General features: G+C 41.9%; 1 protein-coding gene across 2 annotated transcripts; it reads left to right on the top strand.

The window, feature by feature from the left end:
- Window positions 1-236: 236 nt before the first annotated feature.
- Window positions 237-14,439, top strand: sidt2 (SID1 transmembrane family, member 2). Of its 2 annotated transcripts, XM_038692646.1 has the most exons (26): window positions 237-1,025; window positions 1,119-1,240; window positions 3,740-3,904; window positions 4,040-4,085; window positions 4,502-4,603; window positions 4,747-4,830; window positions 4,969-5,134; window positions 5,419-5,512; window positions 5,940-5,998; window positions 7,092-7,118; window positions 7,829-7,867; window positions 7,964-8,041; window positions 8,624-8,739; window positions 8,914-8,987; window positions 9,946-10,012; window positions 10,120-10,193; window positions 10,411-10,534; window positions 10,841-10,958; window positions 11,427-11,563; window positions 11,681-11,789; window positions 12,230-12,306; window positions 12,677-12,723; window positions 12,851-12,956; window positions 13,046-13,156; window positions 13,327-13,440; window positions 13,587-14,439. In XM_038692646.1, exons 1-26 carry the CDS (start codon window positions 777-779, stop codon window positions 13,647-13,649), a joined length of 2,568 nt encoding a protein of 855 aa, XP_038548574.1. In that variant the 5' UTR covers window positions 237-776; the 3' UTR covers window positions 13,650-14,439. The 2 variants fall into 2 exon arrangements, with proteins under 2 accessions (XP_038548574.1, XP_038548576.1); XM_038692648.1 differs by lacking the exon at window positions 7,092-7,118.
- The last annotated feature ends 38 nt before the right edge of the window (window positions 14,440-14,477 follow it).

Raw genomic sequence — 14,477 nt, 5'->3', positions numbered from 1 at the left:
CACCTGCTCCACCTCAGCTCCACTGAAGCAGACAGGAGTGTGTGTCTTTAGCTCCTTGGTTTTGCTGACGTTATTTTTGTGTGGATGTGAAATGTATCCAGACTGACCAGCAACTAAATTATCACATCACATCATCCTGCACATTAATAATTATTTCCTATTGATATTTACCCCTCTACTGTTCATTTGACTTGGTTTGTTTACTGTCTGGGCGTGGAGGGGGCGCTAAAGGTACAACATTTTCACGCTGTAAACACATTGAATTACTTCCCCCTCCGAACGAGAAGACTTGCACAATGCCGCGGGGTGGCGAGTACAGGCAGTGACACCCGCTCACATTGGACAGACTTGGAAAAACACTTCGTGCTGTATAATTTTGACACGCTCCGCGACGCTGGAACTGAACTCCGATCAAAACATGGAGCTGCCCGACCAGCGTCCTGACCAACAGTGCTAACGGTGCACAGCTAGCTAACAGCCTGCTAGCTTATCTCTGTCATCTTGTTGTCTTGAAACTTGTATTATTGTTTACATAGCTGACAGATCCGAGATTGTTACGGACGTTAAAAGGACGAGGAAAAAGTATTTTTCTAGCGTAAGATCCCGCTGTCTCTTTAGCCTGTCCTTTAGCAGCTGCTGTTATTGCTGGAAGTGTAAACACAGTTAGCTAGCCAGGTTTATTGTTGCTGAATGGGGTGGAGTTTTCATTAGTATTGACACTGGCTAGAATAACGTTGGCTATCAGTTGCCAGTTTTGGAAGACTGTGTCAGACAAAATGGTGTTATGGAGTTTCTGGAAATCTCGACATAAAAACAGCTCCGGACCTGCACCTTGTTGGATCCGATCAGGACTGGCAGCCCTGCTCTGGCTGTGTGTGACCCATTTAGCCTGCGTCAGTGAGGCGGTGGGGGAGACCAAAAATGTGGTGCAGAAAGATGCAGAGTTTGGTGTCACCTATAATGACACGGTTACAAGTGAAAACCAGACGATCTATGCTTTCAACCACACCGTCTCCAGGAACAAGGTGAGTTTAAATGCGCATCCGTGTGTTTGTTTTTCACGTTGTGCCACAGAGTGTAATGTAATCTGTTCTCTTTTTCCTTTCTTTGGGTTTCAGACGGAGGGAGTGCGTGTGTCTGTGGATGTGTTGTCACAGGGTTTGGAGAGTCCTATCCTGTTTGTGGTACGACAGAAGCAAGCTGTGCTGTCTTTTCAAGTCCCTCTCATACTGAGAGGCCTGTGAGTATACCCACTTTACATCAAAGTGAAGGAACTAGAATTTGATCTGCTTCTCCATAATAAATACAAAAGGAAGAGATTTGCAGTAGTTACAGATTTAGCTTTATGTCATGACAATGCCTAAACTGACCAAAACAATTGTAAGTGGACTGTAAGACAAGTCTTCACAACACTGAACAGGCTTGTGTCTGTCCATCTCAGTTTTTATACGAAGCCTTTATGTTTGTCTAACTAACTGCAGACACACAGATGGTACATAAAGTAATGAGCCACGTCTCCTCTTCGGGAGTGTCTGGCTGTCGAAAGTAAGCAATCATGACTTCAGGTTATGCGATGAAGCTAATGTTTTTGTTCATGTTAGAGAACTGGGTGTGTACTCAATAATAGCCTTTCTAAGATGCTGCGCCAAATTTCTTCCAGGAAGTGCTGCATTTTCAGAATGTCCCTTATTTCAGAGATGTAATAGGGGTATTTCGACATTTGTCATTATTTATTTCAAGGATGGAGTAAGCATTAAGGCCAGCTGCTGATGTACTTTTAACACACAATCTACAGCTTTAAATATGCTCTGGATTGTACGTCAGTGGTTATAGGGCACACAGCTTTTGTAACCTGACTTTATCAGGTGGGACTTCATCAGTCAGGTCAGAAGTTCAGCTGTTTATTAGCTGCTGGCCAACAGCCCATCTGTGATTTGAGAGGTGTCTCTGTGGTTGTGCAACACCAGAATGTCCTCTTGATAGACACAGGCTCGTGGTCAGCTGTTTTAGCAAATCACTAATGAACCATGGACTTTCACTTCCTCCTCATACATTCCACCAGGAGCCCAGCTTACTGTAAATGAACTACCTCAAAGTCATCAGCGTGAAGTTTCTTCTGTTCCATCACATGCTCTCTAAAATAATTCCCCTTCGTGTTTTGAGCCATGCCATGTGCATTTAACAACATTCTTAGAGTTGTGTTTGTAGTGATTCTGCTCAGAGATTATTGAACATTATCAAGGTAGTAGGGCTGAACGATGAATTGCATTTGTGATTATTGCAATGTAATAAAACAAGATTTTCTAATCGCAATCGAAGTTGATGCTTTGTCTGCGCGTTACGCTGTACCTTGCCTTCTTGTTGTACAATGGCCTTAAGCTTGACTGAAGCTGAAACCTACATAAACTTTAGTGTCACACAGGGAATGAAAGTAGCAGCCTCCACCTGCGGGTAACTTGGTGGTGGGTGAAATCATCCGCCGCTTTGACGGACAGGAAAAATGCACAACAGAAAGACACGTGTAGTAAGGTCAGCGTGCGTCACACACACAGCCACCAGTCAGCTCAGAAAATATCTGTGAAACAGCGTTTCAAACCAAACTGACATGTCCGAAAGAGGCCCAGTCTGTCCGGAGTTACAGCCTTGTTACAGCCAGTGCACTGCTCAGCTGCATCGCAGGCTGCGGGGGAGGAGGGGGACTCCGGTGTTGTCGGAGAATTACTAAGCTTGTCTATTAAACACGAGAGGAGACACGTTTTATTTTCGTTGGCTTTTGAATTGAACCTTGAACTGAGTATTTTTTGTTTGCTTACTGGGATAAAGAAAGATGGACTCCTAGGAGATTATAGCTGAGATAAGGATTCAATAATTGGTGGTTGAACTGTGGGTTTTGCATTGAGCGCTTACTGGATAACTAGTGAGTTAGTTTTTCTTGTGATCTGTAGGTAGGCCGACCTGATGATATTATATCATATTATTTAATGCTGTGACTTGACTCAAATTATCTTTCTTATATTATTATAATTTGATATATCTTCTCCACCATTGCTCATAATAATAATTCAACCTAATTTCATCATAACACAGGCCTGACTCACAAGAAAGAACAGTGTATGTTTAATCTAGCTAATATTGCGTTGGTCACACTATACACTGATTTACTGCTTGTCCATTTTGAATAATACAGAAGGTAAAAATTAATCGCATATTAAATCGCAATTGCAATATTGATTAAAAAAATTGCAATTAGATTATTTTCCAAAATATTTCAGCCCTACTAGGTAGGTTGATTGATTCTGAAACAGCACTCCTTGGGAATGTAGTATACTCATATAATATTGAAGAATCTAATTATCGAATTATTTCCCTCCTTATTATGTAACAAGTCCATCTTTTTGCTTTGATTTCTTTCTTCATACATTCATCCATTACGTCATTTTAAGTGTCTACCAATTCTGTGCAACGGAAAATAGCATTCAATAAATATAATAGTAGATAATTTATTTTCTATAAATACAAATTTAAGGTCTAGTGAATTGCAAAATTAATTAGAACTTGAGCTGTCTTGTTTTTTTTCTTTCTCTGTTTGTCAACCTGTCTCTCTTTCAGTTCAGTTCAGTTTGCTTTATTGGCATGAATTTTTCATTTACATTTTTTTTTACATTTGATTAATCCCATCAGGACCATTCCATTACAAGAACAAAAATAACTCTCTCTTTCTCTCGCTCTCCCCTTCCAGCTACCAGAGGAAGTACCCTTACAATCATGTGGGCCGGACGTTGTGCCAGCCTCCGACCCGGGCCGCCTCGGAGACCCAGTACTTCTTTGTGGATGTGTCTACCCTGTCCAGCCAGGGTACAAACTACCAGCTCAGGATCAGCCGTGTTGAAAGCTTCACCCTGCTGTGAGTGATACCTGATGTAATCACACACACTGTGTTCTGTTGGAATTCTCAGTCTAATGCATTTACCATTTGGTTTGGGTTCTGTAGTATCTAACAATTAAATCACTGATATGCTATTGTCACCTTTAATTACAGGACAGACAAGAAATTCAGCTTCACCGCATCACCATCCCAACCTCAGGTATGCAGCTCTATACCATAGCTTTGTGTGTTCAGAAGTATGGCAGTAAGTGCTCCTTTATAAGAAGAAGTTTAGTCAACAAAAAGTTGAAGATAGGATGAGAAACATGAGAGGAAGTTGAGGAGGTAAGAATGGAGGGAATTTCAATATGCAGCAAGATACTTTTCTTTCTGACAAGTTCTGCTTTTCAACACATGAGAATAAACTTGTTTATCTACTTTTGTTTCGTTATGTTTTTTTTTTTTCTTGTCATGGAAAAGATCACAACCTCGTATACAGTATACAAGATAGTGACAAAAGACAGAAAACAGTAAAGTGGTCTTTGCTCAATCTGTGTATTCTAATGTTAGTCCCTCAAAAGACTCCCTTCCTCACTCCTTATCTCCCCCCACTCTTTCTCTCGACCTTTCTCTCAGTACTTCAAGTATGTCTTCCCAGATGGGATGGACACTGTGATTGTCAAGGTCAACTCAGAGATGACCTTCCCCTGCTCCGTTATGTCCATCCAGGACATCCAGGTACAATAAACCCTACCCCCCAACACACACACACACTTGTTCTTTTTTTATGTAATCCTGTTCCCCTGTTGTTTCTTTGCCGTTCACATTTAATGCTTCACGTTTCTCATTTCATTTTTCTTTCTGTCTCTCTTTCTTTTCAGTGCCCTGTCTATGACCTTGACAACAACGTGGCCTTCATTGGGATGTACCAGACTATGACCAAAAAAGGCGCAATCACTGTGCAGGTAGTGTTCGACACACAGTCACGTATACATGGTTGTGAAATACAGAACATGTTGCAAACCTTTGTGAGAACGCCTTTAACCCCCACCTCCCCCCAACCACACAACCACCTCATATTTTGTAATGTCTCTGTCATCTAGAGGAAGGATTTTCCCAGCAACAGTTTCTATGTGGTGGTAGTGGTAAAAACAGAGGACGAGGCGTGCGGCGGCCCGCTGCGCTTCTACCCTCTCCGTCCTGATGAGCTGATCGACGCCGGCAACCGCAGCAAGGTCCTCGATGTGATCGTCACTCCTGCTATCAACTGTAAGTCACATGTTTACATAGATGAACCGTTCAGACTTAGGAGTAACCCCTATGGATTTGTTGAATACCACAGAGCTTGTTCCAAATTGGACTAAAAGCCATTTTTAAAATACCCACAGTGAAAAGGCTTAACTCAGCATCTTTGGCGTATGTCAGCAATAAGTACCATGCAACTGTGGGGAAACGAGACGCTGTATCGTTTCATTATTCAGTGCAGTCAAGGGGATGCACTATTATCATGTGAACAGGTTTACTGTAAATATGTCTGTGTTCACACTCCACAGCGGAGGTGTATGTGATGGGCATGCTGTTCTGCTTGGGCATCTTCTTCTCGTTCTACCTGCTCACCTTTGTGGTGGCCTGTCTGGAGAACAAGCGGTAAGATTTGCACTCAACAGTCAGTCGCTAGATCCACTTCATAACAAATGCTTGTAACACTGCAGAGATATTTGCGTCTATGAATCTTAAAAGTCTCTACTTTTTTTGTTGTTGTTGTTTTGTGATACATATATCTTCCCCCCCGTAGCCATAGTGCTCATCACTGTACATACAGCATCAGAGACAATTTAATCAACCTTTTATTGGGTTTCATTTAGTTAATGGCCTGAAAAATCATTTAAACATTATCTAAAAAACAGCCATTACAAGTTCACAATCTTCAACCTTCTATCTATTATTGCTCTCAATTCAACCCGGGGGCTTGGATCTCTAATTGAAAAATGTAGATTTTTGTAACTGCGCTACAAGAACTCTATACGGAGTACAAATGATTGGAATTAGCATGTTTTCCTCTCTGTTTCTGCAGAGGGAATAAGAAGAGAGACGTGTTTGAGAATCCAGCTGACATGTCGCCTGCTGAGACAGGTAACCCAGCAACTAGTTATGATGGACTGGCCCATTGGGGGCTCATTAGAGGGTGCCATGAACCAGTACTGTAAAGTAGATGCTATAATATATATTCAGTTAGGGGTGGGCGATATGGACAAAATCTTCTATCCCAGTTTATGTAATTTGCTAGACTGTATGACGATACAGTAATTGATCTATAAATTCAATTAAGAAGTGGTTTAAAATAGCCATACTTCATCACATTTGATTATTTTCTTCATTTTATTTGGAACTTCCATGCAGACTAAAACGACTCCTGCTCTGTATTTACAATTTATTTCGTCTCCTCCATGTTCTTTTGTCACTTTCTTACTCTGCGGAGCCACCAACTGTCGCTCTCACGTCTTGTTACCAAATCACGTCACCTTGTGAGACAGCTGGATTTGTAATATCAGAACACTCAAGATGACTTGGACAGCATTGTTTACTGAGGCTGGCCGGGGAGAATGGCAACGTAGTACCAAACCAAATCCGATGGATACTTCCTGTCTGGGGATATTTATCCTTCCTAGACCTACGGAAAGTCACTAAGTGTCCAAATAAGATCATTGTCAACTCTCCTATACATGTGTGAAGCTTCTATTGGATAGTGGTTCAAATCAAGATGCTACCTAAGTTAACGTTATTCACGTTGTGTGTCATTCAAGCCACATGCAACACTTCACATTGAGCCAGTTAGTCTGTCTGTAATGAAACAAAATAAAGATAATCTCAACGTTGGGTTACCTGGGAGAACAGTGGATAACAGTGCATCCTTGTCAAGACAGCTGTGTCAGTCAGTTGACCAAGTAGGCAGAGAGGAGAGACCTACTGTTTTGGAGAGTCACAGGCCGTCACCTTTGGCTTACTTTAGCTCATGAATTAGCTCCTGCAGGGGAAAGAGTATTGGCAAATGTCTACCAGTTCACTCATTTCTACTATCATACGATATATACGGTCATATCACCCGACCCTATATTCAACGTTAAACTACACTTACCATGCAGTATAATAATCATTTAACTTTTAACTCTCTTGTGTACTGATTGTGTTTTTCACTCTCTCTCCCTCATGCTAATGTGCGGTTCAGCCTCTCTTCTCGGGAAGAACGGAGATGGTATAACAACAATGTTACTCCTGTCTTGCACTGACTGCGCGTTCTCTCACTGTGTTGCTTGTCTGCAAATGCTCTGCATGCAACAGTTCACATACCATAACTCTCTTGTCATCAGAACACCATATAACCAGCTTGCAAAGAAAGGAAGATAAGGAGTTGTCACAGACTGTGTATTAACATAACCATGGCACTGTTCCAAGACTGTTAGTAAAGCCTTTATGGCTTGCACCATAGAGATACATATAACACATGATGCACCTGGCTACTTATTAGGTACAACTAACCAAAAAGTACTGTTACCATCCTGTTAGTTTGCCCGTTTTTGTACTTCTCCTCACAGCTGTACAGTTTGTTGGCTGAAGAAACACTGATTTTAAACAACAGGATGTTTACAGTTTTTAAGCAGTTCACTTCTCACCACAGCAGTCACCAAGTCAGCCACTTCACCGCACCATACTCACATTTTAACCCACTAACACTGTTATATGAAATGTGCTTTTTCAGGCATCATCTGTCTAACTGGATGCCTGCATGTGTAGCTGCCTGCCTCGCCTCTCTATACTAACAAATTAAGCTGCGGTGGTGTTTTAGAATGCAGCGTTCAGATGCTAATGAGTGTTGTTGTAGTGGTGTTGTGCATTCGTGTATGTGCTTTTTGTTAACATAGACTCAACTGGGAGTTTTAAATGTGTGTTTGCACGTCTCCACAGGCAAGACTCCAGCCTCGCCATATGAATATGGCTCCTTTGGTGAGTTTTGGACAGTTCTGGTTTTGGTTTGTCTTTGTTTGTGTGGAGATTGAATTAAATCCCCCAAATCTCTCCCACCCTCCCTTTCCCCTCCAGCTGACAATGGCAGCACACTCAGTTCAGAGGCCATCACCGACAGTGCCACATCAACTGACAACAATTATGGATACTTAGGTATGTGCAAATATGGACACACTTTATTTAATTTTTTTTAAGCCCAACACAGCGTCACTTTGCCGTCTGTCTCCACATCCCGGCTTGCAGTTACCTTCCTGCGAGCAGCACGGGTCCCTCACTGGTTTTCTATTTTTGTTCATCAGGACAGGAGCCTTTCAAACGTCGCCCAATCCTCAATCACCTTCACAACATAGCCATCCGCATTGGTGACACACTGCCACATAATTTGTTAAATCAGTTCAGAGTTACACCAAAACCAATCAGCACTGTGTGAATCACACATCAGTGCGATGAAAATTGTTTGGAAGTGGCCAGATTCCAAATCTGATGACATTGAAATCAACAGCAAAACAGTATTGATGGTGCAAAGGTCAAAGTGCCAACAATTATTTTAATATTTCTGTTTAACATAATTAAAAAAGGGGGAAAGAAATTGATGTGTTTGAACCTTTGCCTTATCAAAATAATTCTTTTAAATCCAGAAGTCCGTGTAATCAATCAGATTGTCCCTCCAATGAATCGAAAGCCTCTTTTCTTTATTCCGCCGTGACCTCCTCCTCTCTCCCCTCCCTCCATCAGAGCGATCGTTGGAGAGTGTTGGACGAAGCAGGCAGGAGTCTCTGAGCTCTGTGGAGGAGGATGACTACGACACGCTGGACGACATCAACTCAGACAAAAACATTGTCCGCACCAAGGTACGCCTCGTCTCCCCATCTCAATATACATGAGTCATTCTTTTGCAACGGGCAAGTCAGCTCTGCTTGTAATGTAGTTAAGACTTGTTACTAGGAATGTCAGGATGTTTAAATGTCACCATTACTTTAACCAATTTAATTTGATGACAACGGTAAAAATGTCCTCTATTACAGAAATTTCTATATGTGTCTGACCTGGCCCGCAAAGACAAGAGGATCCTCAGCAAGAAATACCAAATCTACTTCTGGTGAGGACACTGGCTACACAGAGAATAACAAATTAGTGGTCCATATGGGTTTTTCAGTGGCAGATGCCAATATTCAGAGAGTATGGCAGCCGATTGCCGATATACAGGAGCAAGTCAAAAAGTGACTTATATATTCTAGATACATTACATATAAAGTTTAAATTTTTTTTTTGTTTTAATCTTGATAATTATGTCTTACAGCTCAAGGAAATATAATAATATACATTTAATATATTTTATCCTAGCCGGTTACGTGTTGTTTTAGATGGAATTTATATTAATTAATGAAATAGAAAAATACATTAGGTTATGCTGTGGATTTCAGAACGTGATGGTGTTTAAGGGGGAGTGGGGTGCAGTGTGTCAGAAGTGAATTCATATAACTGCCTTTTTCTCTAATGTAAGATATATATTTAACGCTAGCTCAGAAAATAAATTTCGGCCTCCAAACAAACTTTTTCACCACTTTCTGAAAACTCACAAGGGGGAGACATCGTTTCACATCAGCCACACTGACAAGGCTGCCTGCAGATGTGTCCGCAGACATTTTGTATATCAGCCTCGTGAGTGCAGGAATCGGCCGATGCCGATTATCTGAAAATGCCAGTGTCACTGTGACAAATAAGACTGAAGAGTGGACTACAAAAATCATTACAAGAACGCAGTTTACATCCCAGTCTAGGTCAAAGTGATCCACAATTCACTAACCAACTCATAGTTAAAGACATTTTGTCACCTTTTTCACATTATGTCATATGAAATATAAACAATGTAGTCTGTGCTTAAATCATATGCTGTGCACATGCATCCAGAGAGTCGGGTCATAGTGCAGTAAAAAATAAGCTAGCAAGAACTCTGGTGGCTGTTAACAGTGAGAAAAACATTATTATTATTATTCGAGCATCCTTCCTGTCATCATGATTCTAAACAAGTCTAACGATTATCTTCTTTTCTCCAGGAACATCGCTACTATTGCTGTGTTCTATGCCCTGCCAGTCGTCCAGCTGGTCATCACCTATCAGACGGTATGCTGACTAGTCATAAACTGTGATTTATAAGATTTGAAAAAAATAATGACATCAAAACACTGATGTGCAGTGTAGATGGATGTTAAACTGTCTGTGTCCTTCAGGTTGTCAATGTTACAGGAAACCAAGACATCTGCTTCTACAACTTCCTGTGTGCCCACCCGCTGGGAGCTCTAAGGTGTGTGTGTGTGTGTGTGTGTGTGTGTGTGTGTGTGTGTGTGTGTGTGTGTGTGTGTGTGTGTGTGTGTGTGTGTGTGTGTGTGTGTGTGTGTGTGTGTGTGTGTGTCTGTTTAGGTGCACAAATGTATTATTACAACCACAGTATGGCTAACAGATTACATGCCTGTGTTTGAAGTAATGTGAAGACTCATACCGAACTGTTGTCTGTACACCAGCGCGTTCAACAACATCCTCAGCAACCTTGGTTACGTGATGCTGGGGCTCCTCTTCCTCCTCATCGTCCTCAAAAGAGACATCGTCCACAATCGAGCCCTGGTCCGCAACGATGTCAACGCGCTGGTAAGACACACGCACACAGACTTGACATATACCGCGTAAAAAATACAATAGCTCACAATGTGTGTGTCACCCAGCAAACATAATACACCCTGCTCTGTGATGTGCATAACAGCACCTCTTTGCTCTTCGTACACCACAGCTGCAGGTTGCTTATTGCATTAAAAAATTGGAAATAGGAAGTAGTGAAGGGAAGATACAGGCACATCAGGAACACACAGTACATTTGGAATATTGTGTCAAAAGTATTATTTATGTTGCTCAATTATTAGTTCTAATTTCCATCTATGCCACCCACACCCCACCCAGGAGTGTGGTATCCCAAAGCACTTCGGTCTGTATTATGCGATGGGAACTGCTCTGATGATGGAGGGCTTGCTCAGCGCCTGCTACCACGTCTGTCCCAACTACACCAACTTCCAGTTTGGTAAGGCCGCTTGTGTTCCCACTAGGACTTCATGTAGCATCTTGACGGTTCTTGTAGCAGAATCACTAGGTTGATGTTGTGTCTTTGAGATGATAAGACAATAATAATGAATCATCAGATTAATGAATCATGATTATGTTATTTTATCCAATAGACACTCAACATTTAAGCCAAGGCAGCCAAACATTTCTTTTTGACATAACTTCAGACTACAGCCAATACATAAAAAAGGTCCATCCTAAAGCATTTATTACTTTCTGACTCTGGGAAAGTGGGGAAAAAACGGTAAAATTCCCCCAAACTACTGGATCTCTGAACTCTCTTTAACAAAATGATAACTAATGTAACATTTTTTTACTTCCATTCTCTGAGTCTCCCCCGAAACTCCTGTCTCCCACTTTGAAAACCTCTGTTTTAGATAATTAAAGGTAGATGTGTCTGTTGTGATGTTGCTGTCTTTCTCTGCAGACACCTCCTTCATGTACATGATTGCTGGACTGTGTGTGTTGAAGTTGTATCAGAAGAGACACCCAGACATCAACGCGAGTGCTTACACTGCCTACGCCTGCCTGGCTGCCGTCATCTTCTTTTCTGTGCTGGGAGTGGTGCGTACACACACACATACAGTATACACCACCTGATGGACAAGACCCGGGTGACGTTTAACACACGCAGAAACACACATAGACGTTTCTTCGTGTTTGTGACGGGTCTGTTTGCAGGTATTTGGGAAAGGAAACACCGTCTTCTGGATCGTTTTCTCAGTGATCCACATTCTGGCCACTCTCCTCCTGAGCACACAGCTGTACTACATGGGCCGATGGAGGCTGGGTAAGATCACAGCAAGAAACATGAAATCTCCTGTTTTAAGCCCCTGGAATCATAATGGTTCGATATTAGTGGCGGTCCATTTGACTCTGTTGTGGTTTCCTTTTATGTAATCGTTTCCCTTCTGTTGTTTTCAACCAAGTGCACACATCTGTTAATAGACATCGTGCATGATCATTTTAGAGACAATTGAATATTTAAGTCAGTGGTAACACCATGCTTTACACTAGCTCTGTTTAGCTTATCAGTTTTAATGCGTAGCGTAACAGTAGTGCTTCATGGAAATCTTCCTGATTAAATGTGTAGCAACACAATTTAACTATAATATAGGTTAATTTTTAAGTGCCACCTTGATATTTGCTGTGTGGGCTCTGTGGATTTGATCCTCACACTTTGTACTAGTGTTCGACTGCAGCTAACATCCGTCTGTATATTTGTGTCAGACTCCGGGGTCCTACGCAGGATGGTGTACATCATCTACACAGACTGCATCAGACAGTGCAGCGGACCCATGTACATAGTGAGTAATGAGCAGAAACGTCTGCATCAACATGTTTATTTGAAAGAAACAGAAGTCCAAGTTTGTTATTGTTCATATTGATGGGCTATTTTTAATCAGGTTACAAGCAGAACATTGCCATAATAGTGTCGTTGTCATATATGCTGTTAGTGTGAAACACGGTGTTTCATCTGGGTCCAAAACACGACATGACCTCTGACCCCTGATCAATATTGTGTAAAGAACATCGAGGTGTGTCAGTTAGTTAGTTCAGGATAAGATTGTGTCATTTATTATGCTTCTATGTGTATCCAGTGCTTGAATATTCAATGTCAAAGCCATCTCTGTGTCCTGCATTGATCGTCATCTTCCCCTTCTGTCTGTCTGACAGGACCGTATGGTTCTGCTCGTAATGGGGAACATAGTCAACTGGTCTCTGTAAGTAAACACAGTGTGTTTTCTGCTTTTACTTGGTGCTAAGTAGAGACATTAAAAATGTAAATTCACAGCACCAAGACTAAATGATGACATCACCTACATGCCTCTCCCTACTCCTTCTCTACAGAGCTGCCTACGGCCTCATAGAGAGACCTAACGACTTTGCCTCCTACCTTTTGGCCATCGCCATCTGCAACCTGCTGCTCTACTTTGCCTTTTACATCATTATGAAGGTGTGCGTTTGTGTGTATATCCATGTTTTTAAAGTAGAAATCTATGGGACATTTAAAGCTGTTTTACCCTGTGTGTTTGTGTGTTGTAGCTGCGGAGCGGTGAGAGAATCCAGTGTCTGGCGTTAGTGTGTATTCTGTTCACAGCCGTGGTGTGGGGTTTTGCGCTGTATTTCTTTTTCCAGGGCCTTAGCACCTGGCAGGTCAGTAACTCGCACCCCTATACTTAGTCACACAGAAAGAGCATTAGCCTTACACACCTAGTTGACTTAAATTTTTGGCGTGAGAGCACACATGGACTATTTCTCAAATGACGCCATACCTACATAATGTGACATAAGTTTAATGTGTGTGTGTTTCTCTTTCCTGACAGAAAACTCCAGCAGAATCTCGTGAGCACAACAGGGACTGCATCTTGCTTTCATTCTTTGACGACCACGACATTTGGCACTTTCTCTCCTCCATCGCCATGTTTGGATCCTTCCTGGTATGATCACGTTTGTGTATTTTAGTAAATATGAGCTCAATATATATGACATTTAAATACAAAACTTAAAAGATAGTTAAAAATTGGAATCCGCAGAACAGGAAGCTCTGTGTACAAACCCCTCACCTCTCCTGTTCCCCCCCTAGGTCCTCCTGACCATGGACGACGACCTTGACACCGTCCAGAGAGACAAGATCTTCGTCTTCTAGATGTCAGATCTTCTGTGATGAGCTCATCTGGCCCTCTCTGCCTTATCGCCCTGGTCTCTCTTCATTTGCGTCTGTCATGTCCTAAAAAAAAGCACATCCAGTAGCGCGTTTTCCCCCAGGCTGTACAGTGGGCGCCTCTCACAGCCAGTCAAGCCAGTCAGGAAAGGGCAGTAGCCCCTCCCTCCACCTGTATGGACACAAATGTGCCAGTTAAGAGCTGGGTCGACGTCGAGTGACGCTGAAGTGTTTTGTCTTCTCGCTGCCACCATCGATATAACTGTTGTAATCAATGTTTACTTACTGCTGATGAAGACAGTGTACACACTTGCTATAAAAATTAACTTATTTTATACTGTCGACATTATATTTCACCTGCAAGTCAACACTGCATTTTGAAATCTGTGTGTGTGTGTGTGTGTGTGTGTGTGTGTGTGTGTGTGTGTGTGTGTGTGTGTGTGTGTGTGTGTGTGTGTGTGTGTGTGTGTGTGTGTGTGTGTGTGTGTGTGCGCGCGTGTGCGTGTGTGTGCGTGCGCATGCGTGTATTGTGAGAACATGAATTCTGTCAAGTCTGTCAGTGGCCTTTAACGTTCTAATCATGTAAATCGCATACTGTGCTCTGATTGGTCAGATCTTCTAACCGTCCTTCTCATAGGAGAATAATGATTGTATTACTGACTGCCCTCAAGTCTGAATGCGAAAGGATTTTTTTTTTGTACTGTACAAAAACTGATTTTAATGTCAAACATGCAATGAGCGGTTACTGAATAAAAAGGTCTCATTTTCAAATAACTATTTTTGTAGCCAATTTCTGCACCTGCAGGTTGTTCT

Source organism: Micropterus salmoides, unplaced genomic scaffold, assembly GCF_014851395.1.
Source record: "Micropterus salmoides isolate LMB-PRFRI ecotype aquatic unplaced genomic scaffold, ASM1485139v1 Ms_hic_scaffold_3, whole genome shotgun sequence".
NCBI classification, from domain to species: Eukaryota; Metazoa; Chordata; class Actinopteri; order Centrarchiformes; family Centrarchidae; genus Micropterus; species Micropterus salmoides.
This window is presented reverse-complemented; position numbering and strand designations above follow the sequence as displayed.